Here is a 23,514-nt window from a genome sequence, read left to right as displayed (position 1 = left end):
GTGGGCTCGCCTGCTTAAGAACACTTCCGGATCAAGCATCCGCTCAGGCGGAAGGCGCTTCGTTCGGGTTCGGTGAGTGAGGGGTCCGACCGGGTGGCTTCGAGGGAGGTGCTGGGGTCGCCGAGGAGTGAGTGGTTGCAGGTGCTTCGGGGTCAGATGTGAAGGAATCTGGGACGCCCGCCCTTCTTTTGAAGGCCTGGCCTGGGTGCATGAGTTCGGCCACCGAAAATATTTACTGAGCGCCGAATACCTGCCTGCAGTGTCCTGGCGCCCGGGACACACTAGTAAATAGCAAAAGCCCCGCTGTCAAATCGCTGACATTTTGGTGGGAGAAACAGAGCACACGCAAGTCAACAAACAGGGGCATCTAAGATGGTAGTAAGTGCTTTAAAGAAATTTAGACAGGGCGATGGAATGGAACGAAGGGAGCAATAAGCCAAATGAAGGTCTAGGGTAGAGCATTCCAAGCAGAGGGAAGAGTAGGTACAGGGGCCATATAGTTGGGACAAACCTAGCCAAGTCAAGGAAGAGAAAAAAGGCCACAACCTGGAGCAAAACGGGCAAGATGAGGAGGGAGGGAGATGAGGTCAAGGATTTAGGAACCAATTCTTGTGAGGCCTATGAGCCAGGGTAAGGAGTTTCACTTCTATGTGGAATTCAATGGAAAAATGATTGAAGGTTTCTAAGCAGAAGAGTGACATGCTCAGATTTATGTCTTTAAGATTGTTCTTGCCCTCATCAGAAAGATGCAGCTCTTCATTTGCCCTTGAGCAGTGGGAATACATGAAACCCTGATTGATTGGCAGAACCAGAAATGCATTAAAAACATTTTATTGTAAAGATGTGGAAAATTGGGCACCAGGCAGGGACTCGGCTTTTAAGAATCCAGATCTTGGGCTGGAGCTGGAGTTCAGTGGCAGAACACTTGCCTAGCATGTGTGAGGCACTGGGTTCAATCCTCAGCACCACATAAAAAAGTAAATAAATAAAATAAAGGCATGCTGTCCATCTACAACAATAAGAAAAAATTTAAAAAAAAAAAAAGAATCCAAGTCTTCCACCTACACTTAGTGCCTTCAGGATTATCTTAATGTCCAGATATAATAATTGCTCCTTTAAAGTCCTTCAGATATTTTCCTTTGCTTCTGGATGATGGTTCTTTAAATTTAGGTGCATCAGTATCATCTGGAACTTGTTAAAAATTCCTACTCCAAATTGGAAAACAAACAAAAATCATATACATATAAAATGGAACGTTTCCTCTGATTTTTTTCTGTCGCAATGGAAAGTGAATAAAATTGGGATTACCTTACCTTGATAAATGGCTTAAGTGTACTAATCTTATCTTTAAAATATGAGTATTAATCTGGCACTGGTTGCAAAGATGTAGAACCCTTTTTAATAAATTGAGAATTATTAGTTAGAAAAAAATGTTGGGGTGGGTTGTGGCTCATCAGTAGAGGGCTCACCTAGCATGTGTGAGGCACTGGGTTCAATCCTCAGGACCACATGAAAATACATAAAATAAAGTTGTAGTTGTGTCCAACTACAACTAAAAAAAAAAAAAAAAAAAAACTTTTTTAAGTGTTCCTGTTATTTATAATTGCAGTTATCAAATGTTTTAGCATTACAATCCTTTTACTCTTTTAAAACATATGGAGAACTTCAAAGAGTTGTTTTTGTGTGTGTGTGAATTACAGCTATCAATATTTACCATTTTAGAAATCAAAACAACTTTTAAAGAGTCTGTTTCCTTTTAAAATAATGAATTAATTACATAATAATATAATTAGCATTTATATAAAGAATATTTTCCAAAAAAAATAAAAATATTGAGAATGGCTATGTTTTACATTTTTACAAATTTCTTTAATGTCTGTCTTAGTAGAAGATAGCTAGATTCTCATTTCTTCTGCATTCTCTCAAGAGTATCACTCATCACAAAGCCTCTGGAAAATCATATCATGTAGTGAGAATGAAAGTGAAAAAGACAAATGATCTAATACTACTACAAATACAGTTTTGACAAAGATCCAGGAACAGCCAGCCAGGCATGGTGGCACACACAGGAGGATCATAAGTTTGAGGCCAGCCTCAAATTTAGCAAGGCCCTACACAACTTAGCAAGACCTTGTCTCAGAATTTTAAAAAATTTTAAAAAGTGGTTTAGGATGTGGCTCAGTAGTTAAGCACCCATGAGTTCAATGCCCCCCATCAAAAAGAAAAAAAAGCCCCAAGGACACCCAAGAGTCCCTACACAATACTTCGAGAATTGTTAAATTATTTATTGTCATAAAAAATATAGGATGTCATAAGAAACATAGGAAACATAGTCAAATATAAGATTGACTTAAATCACTAAAACTATATACACATTAAAAATGCAGATGTCCAATCTGGATGTTGCCAGTAAACACAGCTTCTCAGGAGGCTGAGGCAGGAGTTTTCAAGTTTGAGACCAGCCTCAGCAATGCAGCAAGGCCCTAAGCAACTAAGCGAGATCCTGTCCCAAAATAAAAGGGCTGGCAGTATTGCTCAGTGGTTAAGCAGCCCTGGGTTCAAACCCCAGTATGAAAATATAAATATAGATAGATACATACATACATAGGGATGTCCAGATCCTTTCCGCTAGAGAAGTCAAGGTAGTAAGTCTGAGTAGAGCCAAGAATTCACATCTGTAGCAAGCATCACAAATTAATTTGATGTAATAGATCTAAAAGTTGCAGTTTGAGAAACCAATTATAAGTCAAACTCTATCTAGAGTGTTCTGCCTACTGAATTTTTTTTTAAAAAAAAAAAGCTGTGTTTCCTTGCCTTCAAATCTCTTTATTAACATTCCAGAGCCTGAAACTCTGGGATGTTAGTAAGAAATTTGCAGCAGACACATTTCTGACTGTAGAGTTGCTGAGTATCTGAACTCAAAATATTGAGCACTTGACACAGGCAATGGTCCTCTGCTAAAAACTGAGAAAGTTTCAGACTTATAGTCTTTTGAACAGAAAAAAAATAACTCTTAAAGGAAGGAAACTGCAGTAAGTCGTACAATAGAGTACTCTCAATGTTCTAGGAAATTCACAGCAAAAGAAATTTATCCAAAATAAAGAGGGTGAGGTAAGAGTTTAGGTGAGAGGCTTCCTGAGTAAGATGAAATTAGATATGGTAGGGAGAGTAGAATTTTCACATGAAGATATCAGTGGGGAAGGACAGAAAGTTTTTAAGCAATAGGAATAACTAGAAGCAGAACTTAATATGAAAAATTATTTAGAGACTAGACCAAACATAGTTGTGACTTTGTGCCCAGACAAGAAAGCTGGAAAAATTATAGGACATGAGCAAAGAAAGAATAATAATCAGCCTCCAGATGTGGAAATTTAGGTCACAAGAGAACATCAGAGCTGATTAGTGATGGAGGTATAACTAAAGTCCCTACTTAATTTCTAAATCACTTTATTAATTCAGTGAACATTTTTGCTCATATTGTTGGGCTCCTTCCCATCACTTCTGATGTGCCACCTGAATCTGTTTCTGAGAATTATGGATGCCAGTCTGGAATTTTTAGTTTATCTCATGTACCAAGGAAAAATCACTAATAGATTTTGAAATTGTCTGGACTTCTTGGATTTGTCTTTAGAACCAATTCTGAGAAAGGCAGTATTTTACTATATCAGATGGATAAGATTGGACTTATGGAGATCCATTTAGAAATTAAAAGGATAGTGTGGTACCCAGATGAGATGAAAGGACAGTGACCTAGGGCAAGGACAAAAAGACTTAATTGAAAAACATCTAGGAAGCGGAATAATTATGACACATATTTATAATTTACTCACATCCATTCATCTAGTCTGTATAGCTACCCTATAATAACCTTAGTCAGCAGCTGTGAAAATTAAGGCCTTTCAAACCCACAGCTTCACCCAGAGGTAGAATCAGGTACTCTTGAGACCTGTTCTCATAACCACTGAGCCTTATTCCTATAATTTTGGTATTAAAAAAATTGAAAGAATTATGTGCTATCGTTGAAGCTATGTATATATTGGAAAAATGGATCTGAGGCTAAGATACACTGAACTTAAGATACTGAAGGATGTTTCAGACTATAGAGAAAAAAAGTTGGAGCAGAGAGATCCTCAGCCTGCCTCTCCATATTTTTGTCATTTGCCTGTAGGAGCATATTCAACAAATGTTTTTGTCAGGATACAAATTATGTTAGATATTACTGACATAATCCTGGGTTTAAAGCAAAACTCTAAGTAATGTAATCAATACAGAATACAGTCAATACAGAAGATGTTTCTTAGTGTGCCAGAAAATATGTGGAGGTTTGAGCTGAAACTGCCCAAGTGGCCAGTTATGAGGTGTGCTATGGCTCAAAGAAACTACTAGAAGTGTAAGGGCTATTTTAATTAGAAATGTGTAAGTAAATGGACCTCAAAATGGCCCATTTCTGTTTTAATACTACTACCTTTAAATGTTACGGATCTCTATAACAATGCTTAAGTATAAGCAAAACAACTTTGTGTTTGTTTTTTGCAAAGGATAGAGTAGTGCTAACAATCTGCTCATCATTTGTTCTTTCTCTTTCTTCCTTGCCAATTCAAAATGCCACTTTGTCAATTTGTGTACTAGTTTGTAGGAACTTCTTCATTCTCCAAGTGTAACAGTGCTGGCAGAGAAGAGTGGATACGCTGTAAATACAGCCTGGAACACATTTAACTATGGGGAATGAAGCATTAATATCCCAGTATAATTGGAGCAAAAAACAATACCATCTGGGTGCTGGTATTTTTCCCCTTTTGAGTTATCCTAGAACTATTTCTGCAAACAACAGTTTCCTCAGCCAACTTAGTATTGAGCCACTAGAACGGAAATCAGCCACATTACTTCCTTATTTACTTATGTTGAAAATTGGAACTGAATGGAAATATTTCTTCTCTCAGAAGTTGGCAGGAACAGCAACAAGGCAATCTGTTAGGGATGACAGCTACAGGCTCTTTTCTTTCGCTCTTTTTTAAAATAATATAGTCTGTTTTCAGAATGGTTTTCTAGGGTAAACTCATCTACATTTGTGATTATTCATGATCCTGGCAAAGCTTAACATTTTACATACCAAAAGATGAAAAAGAAGTTGTATTTAGCTTGAGTGTCATGCTTATCTGTTACATTCTTATTAATGCTGAGGAAAGGTAATATAGAATTCTACCTAGTAACTTCATCCAGGAGCACAATATAACCCTTTTTTATTATTCACAGGAAGATGACCCTTAATTTTCTTTTTTGAACTCTTTATTCTTCAGCTTCAAATGTCAGTTCCTGCATTAAGGATAGAAGGCATGATATATATTTTATACATACATATGTATATGTATGTATATGGAAATATATAAATATATATTATATGGAAGTTCCAAACTTAACAGTGGATTGCATTCCTAAAATTCATAAATTCCTCCTTTCTCTTTTATAGTTGCAGCACAATTACGCTTCTCTTCAGGACTTCTCACACTATCTTGTATCTAGTTAGTTATTTCTGCCCTTACCTCCCAAGCTAGTTTGTAAATTCCTGAGCATCCTTGTGGCACCTAATACTTAATCATGCACATTATGGGTCCCTGATTTAACTGATTTTTAAAGTCAAGCTAGAATTAGCAGAATGGTCATAGTTGTTTCAGCTTTCTCAGCACTGCTGTGGGGAGGGGGAAAAATATGATTGATGGAGTTTTTGTTGCAAATAATAGAAACCTATTTAAGCTGGCTTAAGTAAAAAAGAAATTTAGTGTGAGAAAATAAGCCAAAGGTATCCAGATCCCAAGGATGGTTTGTTTCTGCTTCCTTTTTGCTTCTGTCACCTTGGTCACACACCTTTACCAGTGTTTTCTCTCCCAACTGCTCATTGGCCTCTTAACTGCCTATGGGTGAAGTTAACAGCAGAAGTTCTGTTTGTTCGTGTCCATGGTGTCCATCTGAGGTGCCCAGTATTGACTGGACATATAAGGCTATCATCAGACCTTTCTTCTCTTGGCATGAAATCAGCATACCAGGCTGCTTCTACCACCTTTAGCCTAAGAACACTTTCAGGGTGTTTTATAAGATTTTTCTAGACCCAGTCTTGTAGGTTTCTTGGCACTTCTGGTAGAGACAAATGGCTGGGTCTGTATTAAACAAGAACAGCCAATGTTGATCACATAGGCCATTCGCCTGCCCAACCCTGGTGTGTGAAGAGAAGTTAGAGATCATGATAAGGACTGCCTGGTAGCCACATACGCAGTTACTTTTCAGTTAATTTTGCTGAATTAATGCATGTCCCCATTTGCTTCCTTGTTTGTATACTCAATCTTCATTTTTGCAGGGTATATTTTTTTAAGAAAATTGAATAAAGATGTTTATTTCTTTAAAAAAAAAAAAAAAAAAAAGGAAAGAAAGTCACTGGAGCCAGGAAGTTGAATTCTGTCCGGAGCCAGCACAGCATGTGTGAATCACTCTTCCCTAAAACCCTTCCCCCTCTCTCTCCCTCAGCCCCTGTCTCTCCTCCCTGTTAGTACTCTCTCCCTTCTAGTAGCACTATCCCTAGTGTCCTATCCCTAGGCTTCTCCTTGTATGTGGTCCCGATGTACCTGCTTTAGCCCCTTGTATGCCTTCCCTTCTCAAATGACCCTAACCCACAAATGTCTCAGTTCTAAATTTCAAGAACAAAGATTCTGATGAGCTTGGATGGACTTCCTCCTGGGCCCACGAAGAGAGAAGCAGGGCTCACAAAAGGAAACCATAGGCTGGGTAGATCACAAGGAAAGTTCTCCACCTCAAATTCAGAACACATAAAACTTAATCTAACATTATGGTTGAGACTCAAGCTCAGTTTGCAATGCTTGTTTGAGCCATGTTATTGCAGAATATTTATTTGCAATGAGAAAAGGAAAAATGTGAAGTTTTAAGTTAAAAATTGAAATTGCATGATGGTACCCCCCCCACCCCCCGCACCTACACACACACACACACACACAAGATATTTCAGTGGTTGCGTGGTGTGCTAAGTAAAAAATCAGGCATATATTTTAGCACAATATCTGAAAAAGAACATCAATAATAATAACTAGCGTGTATTCAGGGATTACTACTGCTAGACTTACATATAAACTCTTTCATTTAGATTTCATAATGTCTTGTGAAAATCCTATGAAAAGTACTATCATTTTTCCTAGAAGATGGGGGGACTGAGGCACAGGGATTAAATATTTATTAAAGTTACAAAGCCAGTTAGAGTGAGAGCCAGGATTCAAATCTAGTCTGAACCTCTGTGCTACCCTGCCTTTATCAGAGACTTTGAGTTTTGCACTGTTCCAGGGTAATCTAAATTCAGAATAAAGTGTGACTGATTAGCTCTCTCTTACTAGGCATGTTCAAACCATCTGGAGCACCATTTGTCAGGGTTGTTGTGCAGGAAATGAGGAAATATTATTAGTGGCCTCGATGCCATGCCAGTCTATGGACCCACTGCTTCAGAATTACCCAGGGAGCTAATTGAAAACCATAAATTTTAAGGCCCAAACCCAAAGGTTGTTACCCACTAGGTCTGGAGTGAGATCCAGGATTCTCTGTTTTTAACAAGCTCTCTAGGTAACTATGATATTCATCTTGGTTTGGAAACTCTGAACTTGGTGATCTTTTATTCCCAGCATAATCTTATCTTCTAGGATGAGATAATAAATGAAGGCTTTAGGGGTTGGGAGTCAGTTTGAAGAATACCTTCAGGTAGGCACCTTTAAGGTCCTTTGAAGTTGTTGACATTGGCTGTTTTTGTCTTAGGGAATATAATAGGGGCTAGTAAAACATGTCAGTTTGAATAGTTATGATCCCTGTTACACAACGTTACTCAATTTATGAAGATCTATCACACACTTCATCAAATTTAAACTAATCTTCATCAATAAATGTCTATTGACATGTGTTCATTATGACATGTAGTAGTAAAAAAAATACATAGTCCCTGTGTTTAAGGGGCTTGTGGGTGAGATGGGTAAACCATCTAGCAGTACAGAGCAGCATTACTAGCTCCGGATAAGTACTGTGGATGTGGCATGTTCCAGGGGTCAGGGGGTGCTATGGCTCCATGTGGAAAGAACAGCCAGCCTTGAAAGGAGGCTCAGGAAACCTACTTGAAGAGGTTCTGTGCAGCAGAAATTCTGTGGCAAGCATTCTGTTTGTGAGGACACTGCTTGCCCAGAAGGAAGCTGTTCATCCTCCCAGTGCTCCTGAATCTCACAGCAAGGAGAATGAGTCTATTTCCTTTACTTCCAGTTTCTTCCACACTAGCTGCCTTGATTGTAGGGGTGTATTACCATAACTACAGTGAGCTACCCCACTCCTGAATACTCAGTTCTTTGACCTCTTCATCGCAAACAAGTAGCTCCTTTACTCGTGTTAGTCACTATAGTTCCCAAAATCCATCTCTTCCTTCACCATTAGCCCAGTATGTTTCCTTCCAGAATCAGACACCAAATACAGCATTCTCTGGCCACCTGAAAGGTGGGTGATAAGATTTGCCTATCACCACTACAACTTGTACTGACCCCTCTGCTTTTTCCCCAGTGCCCTGGCCCTTAATCTGGAGCACTTCCAATCTTGATTTCTCTTTATTCCTCAGGTCCTGTTGTACAATTCACTTTCCCAAGGAGGCCTCCTGTAATGAGGTTTCCCTTCATGTTAGGTCCTCTTGTAGCGCCTATTTTATCCCTTGGGTAGCCTTAAGCATACTTTGTATATATTTAGTTAGTGTATATAGCTACTTCCAGACTGAGCTTTGTGAAGGCAGAGATGATGTCTGTAGGATAAGAGAGTGCTCACCAGATGTTACTGATATTCCTCTAATCTAAAACTCAGAGATAGGGAAAAGTAGGGAGGGAGAAGACGGCAGGATAAGGAATGAGGTGGTTTGAGAATTTTTGTTCTGTTTGGTTTGGGTTTAGGATTCCCAACAAAGAGGGCAGGCCTCCAACTCAGAAAGTATCTTTGGAGGCTGATAACACTGCTTTGCTTTCCTTGTGCTTATTTGTAGAGTTATCCACAAAAGTGATAGAGAATTTCCTTTTAAAAATAAACATATGATAATAAAATAATGAGTTGCTTTAAAGAAAAGGCATAATTAGTAATAACTTGGTGCCCACCCAAATGTAGCAAAATCAAGATTTTAAAAAATCATGGCAGTAGAAGGAACAAATGAATTTTTTAAAATCCTGTCTTAAATGAAGCCACAGGAACTTCTTACCAAAGTCTTGGGAAAGCCTGTAGCACATTTCAGCATATTCACATAGCCTAGTGCTATTGAGAATCACTACTCTAGAATAAAGGGCAAAATCATCAGTAGTTGTATATTTTGTGATGAGAAAGAACTTGGAGCTTACTTGTCATGTCCCTAGCACAGTGCCTGACTCACGGCCATCAGTCAAGAAATGTTATTTCTATTGTTTCTGCCTATCTCCCCTTCCTAAAAAGAAAAGACCAGGTTCTCACCTGGATTCTCCTACTAACTTCCAGCATCATCTTAAGGAGCAAGTCACTATAAAGTTTATAAATTAGATAAAATCATTTACTAGGTTCCATCCAATGCCCAAGTCTTTTGTTTCCTTCATTGTCATTTTAGTGGGGTTTTTAAAATGAAGTGGAAATCAACACATGTGTTTCATCTATCATGTAGAGCCAAAGTCTGAAGTTTTTTTGTTTTATTCTAAATAGTCTATCCTTAAATTTTAAAGATTTAGAATATTATTTATAATTATTATTCAATCAATTTTTCAAGGGCTTATAAAAAATTAAATGTCATTTACAACTTCCTGTAATTTAGACTTTGAGGAGCTTAATGGCACAATGATCCATTGCTTTTTATGTTCTGTGATCAAGCAGCCTTCATGTGAGTATAAAGGAGAGTAAATGTCATTTCTAAAACTAATTATCTTGGGCCTTTATGAGAAATAAAGCTAGGCATTTCATCTGTATTTTATAGAAGTATAAATTGAAATTTTTCTTTGAGAGTCTGTGATTTAAAAGGGAAATCAAATTAGGAAGATAATCATAAACACTAAAACTCTTAAGCTAGGTTTTTGTTTTGCTTTTTATTCATGATATTTTGTTCTTCTTTTAAATCTGTCTAATATTTTTCCTATGGAGTTTTTTATTTGCATTTCCACCAACTACACATTTAAAATGTCAGTTCTCCCCTTATCTAATTTTACTAGAGTTAGAGCTAGAAATTTGATATTCTTACAAACTACTTAATATACTGTATTTTGTCTCTTAATACTGAAGAAACTATTAAAGGAAAATTCTTTTGTCTAGCATCTTTGCCCAAGAGGGAGGTTCTATAGCCTCAGAAATCAGTATCTCTATTTATGTATAATGCAGTTAATAGTTTCTTTCTAATAGGAAGACCAAAAAACTACCACACATATTCCTGCATTATTTATATGTAATATATGTATGTACTTGAATTACACAAATTTGGAGCTCCGTGGTTATGATTATGATGTACCATTTGATTTACATTATTGATATAACAACAGATGGTAATGGTGCAGGTTGAAATAAAAGATCGTTAAGCTAAATATTTTAGCTTTCATTGGCTCCCTGTTGCACAGAATTTGTCAGAGTAAAATAGAATCATGGCATTTCAGAACTGGAAGAGTCCTTAGAGATTATCTCATCCACTCCCTCATTTGACAGATGAGAAAACAGAATCCCAGAGAGAATGCTACTTGCCAAGGTCGTACAGCTTGTTAATAAGCAAAGCTAGGACCGGAATCTAGGTCTGCTCTTTCCCAATTCAGTGCATTTTTTACCAGTGAGATTTTTAGACGATTTTCTCTCTAATCACTCCCTGATGTCAGCACCAATTATTTTAATCAATTTCATGTCTGTTCATTTCTGGAACATACTGAGCTTCACCCCATTATGAGTCTCAGTTGGTTAAACTTTATATTTGTCTTTCTTTTAGGTTGGTCTCCACTCACCTCTCTTTAATCTTGAAGATTTCAAATTATACTGGGATCTACCACTTTTTTGGAAAACTTTTCTACCAAGCAGTAAATCACCCACTGTGCTCTTATTATAGCATAGCAGCTTTTGAGTTTTCTGAGTCTAAACAAGATTTTCTTTCATTTTCCCATGAAGCCACATAGTTGCTTATTCACTTTAGTGGTGATTATTATTGTGCCAGCTGCTCTTGTTGTGGAAGATGTGGACTTCAACCAAATGGCCCCACTGGGAGCAAATCAGAGTTCTTACAATGCATCATTTCTTCCAAGTTTTGAACTTGCAGCAGGTTCCCACTCAGGTGATAATGTCATCATAGCCAAAGAGGGAACTAGCATTTCAATTGAATGTCTTCTCACAGTTGATCACTATGAAGATGTCCGTTGGTACAACTCAAAAGGACAACAACTGGATGACAGAGGCAGAGGTAATTGTACCAAGCTGTAATTTAATCAAGATTACTTATTTCCTATCCATTCTTCCTGGTTTCATGACATATTTAGCAAGAAATATAAAAGATGAGAAAGGGTGAATAACTTACAACTTTTGAAAAGCCTAAAGTGTTAAATATATCAGAAGGAGCAAAGTGCCAGAGACAGTGGTGCATATCTGTAATACCAGCAATTTGGGAAGCTGAGGTAAGAGGATCTCAAGTTTGAAGCCAGGCTCAGCACCATAACAAGACCCTGTCTCAAAAAATGAAAAAGACTGGCAATGTTGCTCAGTGGTAAAGCACCCCTGGGTTCAATTCCCAGTATAAAAAAAAAAAAAAAAAAAAAAGTAATTATAATTATTAAACCAAAAGAAGAAAACCATGAATCATAGTGTTAAATTTAAAAGGTATTCACATGATTGTAGTGAGCTATTTTCCTTCCTCTTGGTGAGCTGGTTTTCTTCTTCACTAACAATAGACTACATGAGTATTGCTCTTACAGCTGTATAGAAAGTATACAGGGGTACAGTTGCCTACACTGCATTGTGAATAAACCACTGTAGTAGCCCCATGTGAATATATCAGGAAGGATTTTGGCTAGACCTACAAAAACAAAAATTTCTTGTTGCAGAATGAGTTACTGTAAGTATTAGAGGAAATCCAGGATGTTTTTTTTAATGAGTTAAGTCATCCCTTTGTATCCCAGGAGATTGTATCCAGGAACCCCCTCAAGTACCAAAATCTGAATGTTAATTCCTAAACTAAATCAAATTCCTTAACTAAAATGGCCTAGTATTTGCATATAACCTGCACATATACTTTAATCATTTCTAGATTACTTGTAATAACTAATACAATTGCTATATAAAGTAGTTATTTATTAAATGACAAGAAAAATCTGTACATGTTCAGTACAGATATAATTTTCCCCCAATTATTTTCACTTTGCAGTTGGTTGAATCCAGGAATATAGAACTCACGGATACTAGAGACCTACTATATAAATCTGTGCATAAAACTTGGAGCCCCTCTGAGAATTAGAAGGGTACTATGGAAATCTGTAAGCTTTTCCAGTTCTTTCTGTCTCTCGCTCTCTTTATTTTTTTTTAACATATTCTATACCTTATTTACTTGAAAGCAGGAGTTTCTCAGTCTTAAAAATCACACAAACATATGATAATTCAACTTAAATCTACTGCTTTTTAACAGGTTTTTACTTAATTTTGCTGTTTGTGAACCAGCACTGCCCAAAAAGAAAAAAAAAAATAGATGAAGAGTATATGTAGTATATATATATATACTAAACATTTTAAACCCTTCTGCAGATTAAATAACTGGAATTAAAGGGTTTGAATTGTTAGAAAGAACAGAGTATTTTTAATCAGTTTATTAAAAATATAGACCTATTAAATTATTGTGTATTTTGAATGTGATTTAGGGTTCTGTTTGTACCCACTGAACTAGACTCTTCTCCTCCAAGCTATCCTGAACAAACACATCTGAGATTTGAATTATTCAGTGTGATCGTTACAGACTGACTGCATAAACAAACCCTTAGGTTAGGACAAAACCAGCCAAGTGGAATGGCAGTTTCATTTTCCTATTTTCCCTTTACTTTGATGACTACTAACATCTATCATTGATGCTTTCAGCAGCAGCTCTGGAAAATTGTATTAAATTTTATGAATCTCAAGTGAGAGGAGTTTAAAGAGCATGTCAGTCTAGTATAAGGTTCATAAATCTTGAGCTATTATCAGCAAGTGAGCTAAAGAGTTTAGCTTGTGGTAGTAGTGCATTGGCTGATTAATGGAGTCTGTGTAGTTCATCACACCTTGGATTCAATGGGTGTCCTTTTCATAGCTCCAAGTTCGTAGAACAGAAGCTTTGGAATAATGGCTATGTTTCTAGCTATATATTTTCCTCTTCTACATTAGTGAAGTGATGACTCCTAAAAATAAATATAGCCATAGAATTTAGATTAGTTTTAATGATGATAAAAACGGTCACAATCCAGAGTGCTTGCTAATTTATTTGCCACTATTTTAGTGCATTATTTTAATAAAGAACCGTATAACCTCAGGGATGAAAGCAGTTTTGAATGTTAATCAGGTGATACTTAACACACACTCACCCATTCTCCCCAAGACACCACCTGTAGTCATTGGGGAACTCACACAATTCAGGTTAGTCCATATGTCTCATCTTTGAGTGGCTTTCTTGGTTAAGCCACATTATTAAAGGATGTGCAATCAGTGTAGATGCTCAATATGCTTTGTTTTCTTGTGCATTTTTGTACTTTGCATAGGTGTTCCCTAAAGGGATATATCTTCATGCACGGACTAGAGGCAGCATATTGTAGGTTTAAAATAGAAGCATAGGCATTCTAAGGGCAGCTTGATTCTCTTTGCCAAGCTGCTCATTTACCCTGACTTGTGAGATATATCTTTTGGCTTGTGCTTTAGTTCCTTTTGCCAGAAAATCAAGATGTCATCATCGACAAGCCATTCCTAAGAAAGCAAGTTAACATGTGCAAGGCATGCCAGATTAGCCAGTTAGCAATTGAATAAATGCATTAAGTTTCCAAGCTTTTTTAAAAATATAACTTTTTTATCTTGAACAAACATAGTTAAATAAAGAGAGGGAAGTAGCTGGGCATGGTGGTACACACCTGTAATCCCAGCTACTTAGGAAACTGAGGCAGGAGGATCACAAGTTTGAAGCCAGCCTGGGCAACTTGGCAAGACCCTATCTCAGAATTTTTTTAAAAATATGAGAATATAGCTCACTTGTAGCATGCTTGCCTCGCATATGTGAGGCCTTGAGATTAATCCCCAATACTGGGGGAAAAAAGAATAAGAATAAAAATTATCTATAACCCATTATCCTGGAAATAACCATTGTTTTATGTTTCTGAGCATATCCTTCTAAAATATAGATAGCATAAAAAACATATAGAGGGCTGGGGTTGTGGCTCAGAGGTAGAGTACTTGCCTAGCGTGCGTGAGGCACTGGATTTGATCCACAGCACCATATAAAAATAAAATAAATGTATTCTGTCCACCTACAACTAAAAACTAAATAAATTTTTATAAAAGCATATAGATAGTGATTGTAGTATAGACACACCTTACATATAAACATCTTTTTAAAGAGTAATCATTTAATATTATTTGGACACATCTGTCTGCCTCAAAGACATTTTATGTCAAGCAGTGAAAAGGAAATGATGGCAATTATTAGTGTCTTGGTTTCTTTTTTGAAGTTCCAGATTAACTAATTCTAGCTCTGGATATAACAGTCTGCCCTTTTTATATGGTTTAAACAAATAGCAAAATCTAACAGTTAAAGTACTTTCATGAAGAAGTAGAACATTGATAAGGCAGTTGGCTTATTTAGTAATAATGTTTATTATGCTGTAATTGTTTTCATTTCTGTTGGATTATCAGGTGGAAAATGGTTGGTTTCTGATAACTTCCTAAATATCACCAACGTAGCCTTTGATGACCGTGGGCTCTACACATGCTTTGTCTCCTCTCCGGTTCGTGCCTCCTACTCTGTCACCCTCCGCGTTATCTTCACCTCGGGAGACATGAGTATCTACTACATGATTGTGTGCCTGATTGCCTTTACAATCACTCTCATCTTGAATGTCACACGGCTGTGCATGATGAGCAGTCATCTCCGCAAGACTGAGAAGGCCATCAATGAGTTCTTCAGAACTGAAGGGGCTGAGAAACTTCAGAAGGCTTTTGAGATTGCAAAACGCATCCCCATCATCACCTCAGCCAAGACTCTGGAACTCGCCAAAGTCACTCAGTTTAAGACCATGGAGTTTGCTCGGTACATTGAGGAACTGGCAAGAAGTGTTCCTCTTCCACCCCTTATTCTAAACTGCCGGGCCTTTGTCGAGGAGATGTTTGAGGCTGTACGAGTGGATGACCCTGATGACATGGGAGAAAGAATTAAAGAGAGACCTGCCTTGGATGCTCAAGGTGGCATCTATGTCATTAACTCAGAGATGGGGCGGAGCAATTCACCAGGAGGAGATTCAGATGATGGCTCTCTGAATGAACAAGGTCAAGAGATAGCAGTTCAGGTTTCTGTCCACCTTCAGTCAGAGACCAAAAGTATTGATACAGATTCTCAAGACAGCAATCATTTCATCCCACCTGATGATACAGGATCTGCAGAATCCAGCTCTAACTACAAAGATGGGGCCTATGAAAACTGTCAGCTGTGAGCTTTCCCAGTACCTACAAAAATAGCTCTCAGGAAAGGAGCTGTTTCTTGGAGGAAATAACATTTTTACCAAAAGATGACTGGGGTTTTCCCTTTATATTAAGCACATCAGAACATGAATTGCCAAAATCTTTGCAAAAAATGCAGCACTTTCCTATCTGATATTTCTCAGTTATTTTTCCTTGAGCTTGATTAACTGATGCATGTAAGATTAAAAGGCACCTGAGAGATAAGTTTAATGGGAAAAGGACTGAACTAAATGTCCCATGGCTTCACTTCCATTGTCAGATGTGACACTTGAGTTCTCAGTTTTCCAATCAGTAAGATGAGGGATTTGCAGTAGGAAAAGTACCTTTAAATCATAAAAATCTTCACTACATCACTAGATAAAACTTTCCCTAGACTTTTAGGTGCCCCACCTTTTTTTTTTTTTTCCTAGAAAGGACCAAGCTGAGACTTTATGCTCTGGATTTCTATACCTGATGCCATCGTGTGGACATTTTCCAAATGTTCTGCCTTGTGGAGTATACGAGTGTATGTGCCACATTGAATCTTTTTACTGTTTCGCATGATGGTTGTTATGCAGATATGAGGGAGCTTACTGCTCACTAGCAAATTACTCTCCATGAGTAAATTGATCCTTCTTGTGGCCATAGCACATCTTTTTAACTTACTGAGACATCATTTAGTACTGAGACATCATTTAGTTCCTGGAGTCTGGCACTGATTTCCCAACTGGTCTCCCAAAGTGAGCAGTCTTTTCCTTAGAAATAATGTTTCCAATGCTTTTAGAATAAGAATAATATCAAATTGTCTGTCTCTGATAAATATGGATATTTTGTTGAGAATTTCTCAGGCTTTCCCTTTTTAAAAGTTTTGGACTCAAAAAGTGGGTTCTGTGTTTGGGATCCCATTCAAGAACTTATATGCCTCTTTAGACCTCTGTCAACACTCTTGCCCTCTGTGGTCTTAAACATGGTGCTAAAGGTTGCATGCCTCCATATTTAGCTTATTTTGTTTGTATTTTATTGTTGATGTTTTTATTTTTGTGTATTTCAGATGTGTGATTTGAGTTAAGTCTGTTTTTCTGGCCTTTCTAAGAAGCATTTACCTGATAAAAGATTAGAAAATTGTGTCTTCTGTGTTAACTATATTAAAACAGACAATCTAGACATAGAAGGAGAGAAATGATGAATGAGGCCACCTGGTTCAACTGTGTATAATAAACACTTAACATGGCATTTCTTGCCTAGCTGAGATCTGATATAACGGAACTGTAAATACTCTTCAGGATAATTTCTTCAGCTACAGGAAGCTTGGTGCCATATAATTTTAAGAACTTAGCAGTGGAGCTCCATTTGATGCTTCATGTTTCTTCATTTGGTTTCTGGTTATTGAAGTATTACTTGAACTAGAAACTTCTGAGGGAAATGTTCAGACAGGGTTTTATCATGATTTTAATTTAAGGTTTCAAACAGAAAGACAGGAAATTCAAAGTGTGACCAGTAGAACCCATGTCTCCCTTTGTCCAACTTAACCAAAAGTAATATATCTGCTCTGGATGGCATAAATGAATCAATGTGCAGCTTTATCAGATGGCATTATGGATAAAGATGATAATGCTGCCTTTTCTGTCTCTCCGGCTGTTTCCATGGAAACCTCCAGAGCCAAACAAAAGCTATCAATCAATTAGCCAAAGCTTACCTTGGCTCTTAGAGGTGTATTTCTTTAAGTAATATGTTTTTGTACGTTTGACTATGACAGCAAGGGCTTTTAAACATACCCTAGATTATGAAACACTTTTTCCTTTCCCACAATGTTTCTCTTGAAAATTTTTAAAAAATTTTAAAGCCCCTTGTATGTGTCAAATCACCTGAATATCACTCAGATCTTCAGATAGTACCTCCAACCTTGCCCTAATATACAAGTTCAGGATTTTTTCTTAGTATGTAACTTGTTACATTAAAGAGAGGGGTTTTATCCCAGATATTCTCAGAAAGGACATTAGTGTTTGGAACCCTAACTTAAATACTCTTAATGATCAATGTCCTAGGAAACAACTTTGGAAAAATATAGCAAATACTGCAAAATATCTGTAAGTTTGCACAATACTATGTAATAAATAAGTACAGGCTACTCCAGTGTATCCTGAATACATTATTTTAGAAATAAAATGTTGACCTAATTGGTAACAAAAGTAACTGGTTTACTTTGAATCTTCTAGGTTAGGGTACCATAAAGTAGGTCAAATCTTAATAGGAGCTAGTATTACTTAGTAAAGCTATATTTCAAGAGGAAGAAAACCACACTTATTAATATTTTCTGTATCTAATCAAGTACTCTTCGTGTGTAATTAGCAATGTGATCTTTTGTAAAATCCTTAACCTTTTGAACTTAAACTGCAGTCTCAAAGTCATTAGACAGTAGCTGTGGTGTCATTATCTTTTTGTTTCACCTAATTTTATAGTCAGTAAAAAAAAAAAAAAAATGCCTATGCCCAACAAAATGTATTTAAAATAGTTCTATTCTCATTTATAAATTGTCATTTAATGAACTTTATTGTTCTTAAGAGATGAAACCAGAGCTTTGTGAAATAAATTTGCCAAAAATTAAAACTTAAACATTTATATAAATTCCCTGTCAACTGAAACCAGATGAGCATCCTCTGAGTTGACTTGTGCTTATAGGTGATGTGATAACCACCTGTCCTCAAAGTTTTATCTGTTATAATGATTTCATTCTTGAGTCAGGCCCAATGAGCATTTATATTTCCTACTCACTACCTTGATATAAATATCTTCCAACTTGCTGATCTGGGATGGTTGTGAGAAGGCTCCTGGCGGCTTCTTTGCTATCTGCATGCTGTTTTCCCTTCCATCTTCCAGCCACAGTGAGCTCTTTGGTCCAGCCCTCTCTACATCCTGCATGTAGTTTCACCCTTGAGCAAACTTCATTGGGTCCCAGAGTGGCACGAAAGTACTGCATGCTTGTTTTCTAGAGCCCAGCTAGTCATGGGTGCTACCCTTGTCTCCACACACCAGCAGTTGTAACTCAAGTGTATTGTATTTCCGGAGTCACCAGTAAGAGAACACAATCTTTTCTCACATAGGCCAGGAATGTTGAAAATGCTCAGCCTTGTACATAAACTCCTAGGTTCTCATTGTCATACTTTGCAAAAGTAAATGCCATTGTTTGATATGATTCAGATGATGTTTAAATTCTCAGCATTTTAATAAATAGTTGCATTATAATTTTGTCTTTTTTTAAGAGAAAGTCACACTTGAATGTAATTTATTAAATGCTCAATGGAGTATATTTCATTTGCCTGAAATCTATATAGTATCTTTCATTTTTGTGTGATGGAATTTGATGTTAATGATTTTAAACAGGAGTAAATTTGGATTCAATTTAAGATTCCACTACAGCTATCCATTTCAATATTAAACATACTTACTAAGCATCTGTGTATTTTTAGTCTGCGAACCATACTGGTATGGGCATCCTGCCCACAACAATCCTTCCAGGTAACAGGCTGTCCTTCCTGAGCCCAGACACTATGGTGTCCTATTTTTGAAATATAGCATTCCTGGCAAAGGCAAGAGCCTGGGCAAAGGCTTAGAGATAAGAAGATTCAGTAACATGTTTCAGAGAGCATGTTAATTACTATGTAAAGTTTATGATGAGCTTTGGCAGCCAAGAGTCCCATAGGTGTGAAAGTTTGTAATAGGAAATGAGTATAGAAAAGCACAGGGTCTTAGGAGAAAGGCAAAGGGAGCAGGTGGGAGGTGAGACTCATTACTTAATGCCACCGACTCCTTAGAATGCAAATCCTGCCCCTGTCCTTCAGTGGCAAAGGATTCTTGGACTTTGCCACCCCTCACCATGTGTGATGGAATTTACTAGCCTTGTAATCATGGACAAGTAGTGACTCAGCCCTCTGGGCCTCTCTGGGCTTCAGTAAAATGGAGTTGGTAATACCTACTTCATAGAATTGACATGAGGATTAAATGTAGCAACATGTAAGAAAACAATTAGTTGTAAGGTGCCATATGGTATAAGGAGCAACCATATAATGCAACCATATCCAACTGATGATTGGCATCATCTGTAGTGAACAAAAAAATTTCTCTACATCTCTTAGTTGTACGCCATAGAAACCTAATTGTGGTGGCTTACCCAAATAAATTTATTTTCTCAATACAAAGTCCAGATATAAGCCATCCAAGGCTGGTGCAGTGGCTGAGTGGGCTTCTAGACTCCTCTCTACCTTTAGCATGTGGCTTTCATTCTCATGGTCACAGGATGTCTTAGGTTGACTTTCCCTGGAAGGAGTTCCTGATACAAGGATTTTTCTGCAAGTAATTTATTTTGGAGGTGATACCAGAAAAGTAGGGGAAGTGAGGCTGGAAAGAGAAGAACGCCAATAGAGGATGCATTAATGAGTAGATTACTGCTACTAGTAACTGCAGCTAGTCTTCCATCCTTCCTGTCCCCTTGGAGGCCAGGAAGCTGGGATAGTTTTCCTTGGATTCTCATCTGGTATTAGTTAAGGTTGCTCCCAGGGTCACTAACTCCCTAGTCTTCTTCTTGCCTTCCATCTACAGACTAAGGATGAGCCTGTAGCTGGCAAAAGCCCTCCCTAGAGAGTCACAGGAGCTTTCTGTTGGGATCCTGTGGTAAATATAGGAATGGTGAGTGTCAGGGAGCTGTGGGCAGAGCACTGATAGCACCTGCAACACATTCAATGTCGTATCTACACTCCACGCAGGGAGAAGGGTAGAAGGTCAAAGGACAAAAGACACGTAGCAGCTGAGTCTGTACCTTTTTTTTATCAAGAAAGCAATAGCTTTCCCAAAGCCTTACCCAACTTGGGCTCCTCAGCACCCCAGGACCAGGTTATGTGGCTACCTGCTATAGTCATGAGAAAGTGCAAAGATAAGTGGTTATTTTTGACTGGATACATTGTTCTTAAATGAGTTTCCATTATTAAGAAAGGAGGAAAGAATACAAGGTGTAGGCAACAGATTGTGTGCAATGAGGTCATCACACACACACACACACACACACACACATCTTAGGAGCAAAATATGATTCTATGCTGGATAAAATTGCAGCCATGTTCCTTGAGGATGATCACATGCATGAACAAAGTGAGAATCAAGCAATAAATCACAGGCTGTATCTTCAAACTATTGTTTATATTATTCGCAAATTTTCCACTGGCTTACACACACAATGGATGAGTTACAGGATTCTGCTGGAGCATAATTGGCTTATCTTACCCTATTTATTCTTAAACAGATATTTACTGACCGCCCACCATATGCCACATGCTGTTCATGAGACAGAGGCTGCACAATGATCCAGAGTGGCACAGAGTACATCTTTAATTGGGTCAGAAAAGCCTCTCCAACAAGGACATTGAGCCACTGGCCCAAATAATGAGTCTGACGTGGAAAGATTCAAAGAAGGGTCACTCCAGGCAGAGGAAAGAGAAATGGCCAGGTTGGCCTGTTGGGGAGATACAAGAAATAGGCCTGTGTGGTGGATAAGGGAGACAGAAAGCCAGGCAGAGTCAGGAATATGGGTAGAAGTCTTCAAATCTCACTTTTTTGTTAGTTTATTTATTTGTTTATTTTGGCTGATTCCAGGAAAGTATTTCTTAGAGGAAAAGAGGAGATATTAGAAGAACCTGATTTAGAAAAGGAGATTTACATATTGAAGGGAATTTTTTCCTGAAGTCACCTGCAGTCAAAAAACAATTATGCTAATATTCTTGAAGAAAATAAACTCCTTCAAAGTCCCTTAAATTCCTATTGTGTTCTTGAGTTTTCATGTTTTTGCTGAAACTTATTGATTAGGAAAAAAAGTTTCCTTCATATATATATATATATATATATATATATATATATATATATATACATATATATATATATATACACATGGTCACTCCATCTGCCTAGAGGATCCATGTCTGCTGCCAGTGTGCTTGTTCTTCTTGACAGTTGGGAACACTCTGCTTTGCCTTCCCACTCAGCTGTGTGAAAAGGAGGACTCAAGTGTCCTGAGTGATGAGATTTCAGCCCTCAAGGGGCCTCCTTTGGCTAGAAGAGCCACCCTCTGGGATGTTTTTTGTCCCTAAGCAGAAGGGAAGTGTATCCAAAGGAAATCCCTGTGTGGTGTGGTTTTGCAGTGTGGATTTCATTGCTCTTTAAGAAACCGCAAGCAAACAGATCATTACTGAGGCTACTTCACTCATAGCCTCTTGACCCCTTGAACAACTAAGGGAGGCTCTTTTCATTCATTTTCTCAATCAATATTATACCCCAAACAGGGACACTACTGCAAGCAAAACCAGAGATTGTCTCTGCTCTTTGGAAACTTAGAGCCTGTGAGAAGACAGACCCAATTAAAATAGTCACAAAGACAGTGTATAGTTAAAAGCTCAGAATAGGGCTGAAGGGTCTATGAGAGCCTAGATCAAAGGAGCCTGAACTGATTCGAGATGGGCAAAGGTGATACTTGAAACAACAGGCATTGCTTGAGGGCTTACTGTGTTCCCTTCCCTGAGCCAGGGGCTATGGATTAAAAGACCAGTTGAAAAAATAAGATGTTCTTGTAATTAACCACCTGAAAGAGACCATGTATCATAAGTGCTAAATAGAGTCACACTAGGTAATAAAGGCAGAGGGCTGAAAGAGAAAAAAATTATTGTGTAAGCAGAGAATTGATGATACAGGTGGACTGGGTGAGATTTGAGCTAGACATGGAAGGATGAGTAAGACATGCCCAGGGAAGGCATGTAAATCTTATTGGGAAACTCAGGAATCTTCAATAGTGACCTTTGTGCAAGCAAGAAAAAAATAAATCAAGTTTCTTGACCCTCCAAGAACTGCTCCTATTCTCTCTTCCAGAGTTTATGTTGCTGATCCTCTTCAGACTCTCTTGGGAATATTTTAACATAGTCTATCTTTTATATTACAGTTGCTCTCTGCTTCCTAGTTTGTGAACAACTTCAGGAAGCATCAAATTATATTAGTCACCTGTCTTTGTGGCCTTGATTTCTTAGGGGAGCATCTTTAAATATAGAAGATATTATAAATGTTTGTTACACTTAGTGGAACAGAAGAGAGAATTGTTGTGTTGTATGTGACTGTGTCTGTTGGTCTGCGCTGGGATTAGGAATGAGGGCTAAGAGCCAAGAGGTGTGGCCACCCTTCTTCCATTAACACTCTTTTCCTTGATAACATCACCCACTTCCAGAGTTTTAAAAACCATCTTCACATGGGTAACTCCCAAGTCTCTATTTCCAACTCCAAATACTCCCTTCTAGACTTGGGTATTTAACGTCTCCCTACTTGACAGTTCCAGTTGGCCAGACATCTCAAAATTAATCTCAAAATTAAGATGCCTAAAATGGAATTTTTTAATTCCTTTCCCTGATTACAAAAAACGGAAAACAAAAAAACAGTTTCTCCCTCTGCCATCATCTCTCAATGAATGGCTCTACTCACACGTTTAAGCCAAAACCTTGCATCATCCTCAACTCTGCTTGCCTTATTCCCCACATCCAGTAGGTCACTAAGTCCCATTAATCCACTTAAAAAATTTATATACCAAATCCATCAATTACTTTGCTTCCACGGACACCATCCTGGTGCAAGAGAGCCTCTTCTCTCACCTGTACTATCTGATGGCCACCACTGAGAAGCCTGCTTCCACTTATGTCCCCGGGTCATTCATTCTCCACACGGCCAGCAGAGTGAACTTTCAGAAGCATAAAGCACATGTGTTACTTTCTGCTAATAATCCAGTGGAAC

At 37.8% G+C, this 23,514-nt stretch overlaps 1 protein-coding gene across 2 annotated transcripts; it reads left to right on the top strand.

Moving 5' to 3' along the window:
* Positions 1–31: 31 nt before the first annotated feature.
* Mfap3 (microfibril associated protein 3) lies at positions 32–19,029 on the top strand. Of its 2 annotated transcripts, XM_027938703.3 has the most exons (3): positions 32–72; positions 10,985–11,449; positions 14,902–19,029. In XM_027938703.3, the coding sequence occupies exons 2-3, from the start codon at positions 11,155–11,157 to the stop codon at positions 15,693–15,695; spliced, it is 1,089 nt and encodes a 362-aa protein (XP_027794504.1). In that variant the 5' UTR covers positions 32–72; positions 10,985–11,154; the 3' UTR covers positions 15,696–19,029. The 2 variants fall into 2 exon arrangements, with proteins under 2 accessions (XP_027794504.1, XP_027794505.1); XM_027938704.3 differs by lacking the exons at positions 32–72; positions 10,985–11,449 and adding an exon at positions 12,414–12,515.
* The last annotated feature ends 4,485 nt before the right edge of the window (positions 19,030–23,514 follow it).

This window comes from Marmota flaviventris, chromosome 5, assembly GCF_047511675.1.
Source record: "Marmota flaviventris isolate mMarFla1 chromosome 5, mMarFla1.hap1, whole genome shotgun sequence".
NCBI classification, from domain to species: domain Eukaryota; kingdom Metazoa; phylum Chordata; class Mammalia; order Rodentia; family Sciuridae; genus Marmota; species Marmota flaviventris.
The sequence above is the reverse complement of the archived record's forward strand: the minus strand, read 5'-3'. Positions and strand labels throughout refer to the sequence as shown.

Bases quoted from the DNA above. Each gene is read 5' to 3' on its own strand.
- Mfap3 (XM_027938703.3), top strand. From the start codon at position 11,155: ATGAAGCCACATAGTTGCTTATTCACTTTAGTGGTGATTATTATTGTG. The intron at 11,450-14,901 runs GTAATTGTACCA...TTGGATTATCAG, and splicing joins ACTGGATGACAGAGGCAGAG to GTGGAAAATGGTTGGTTTCT.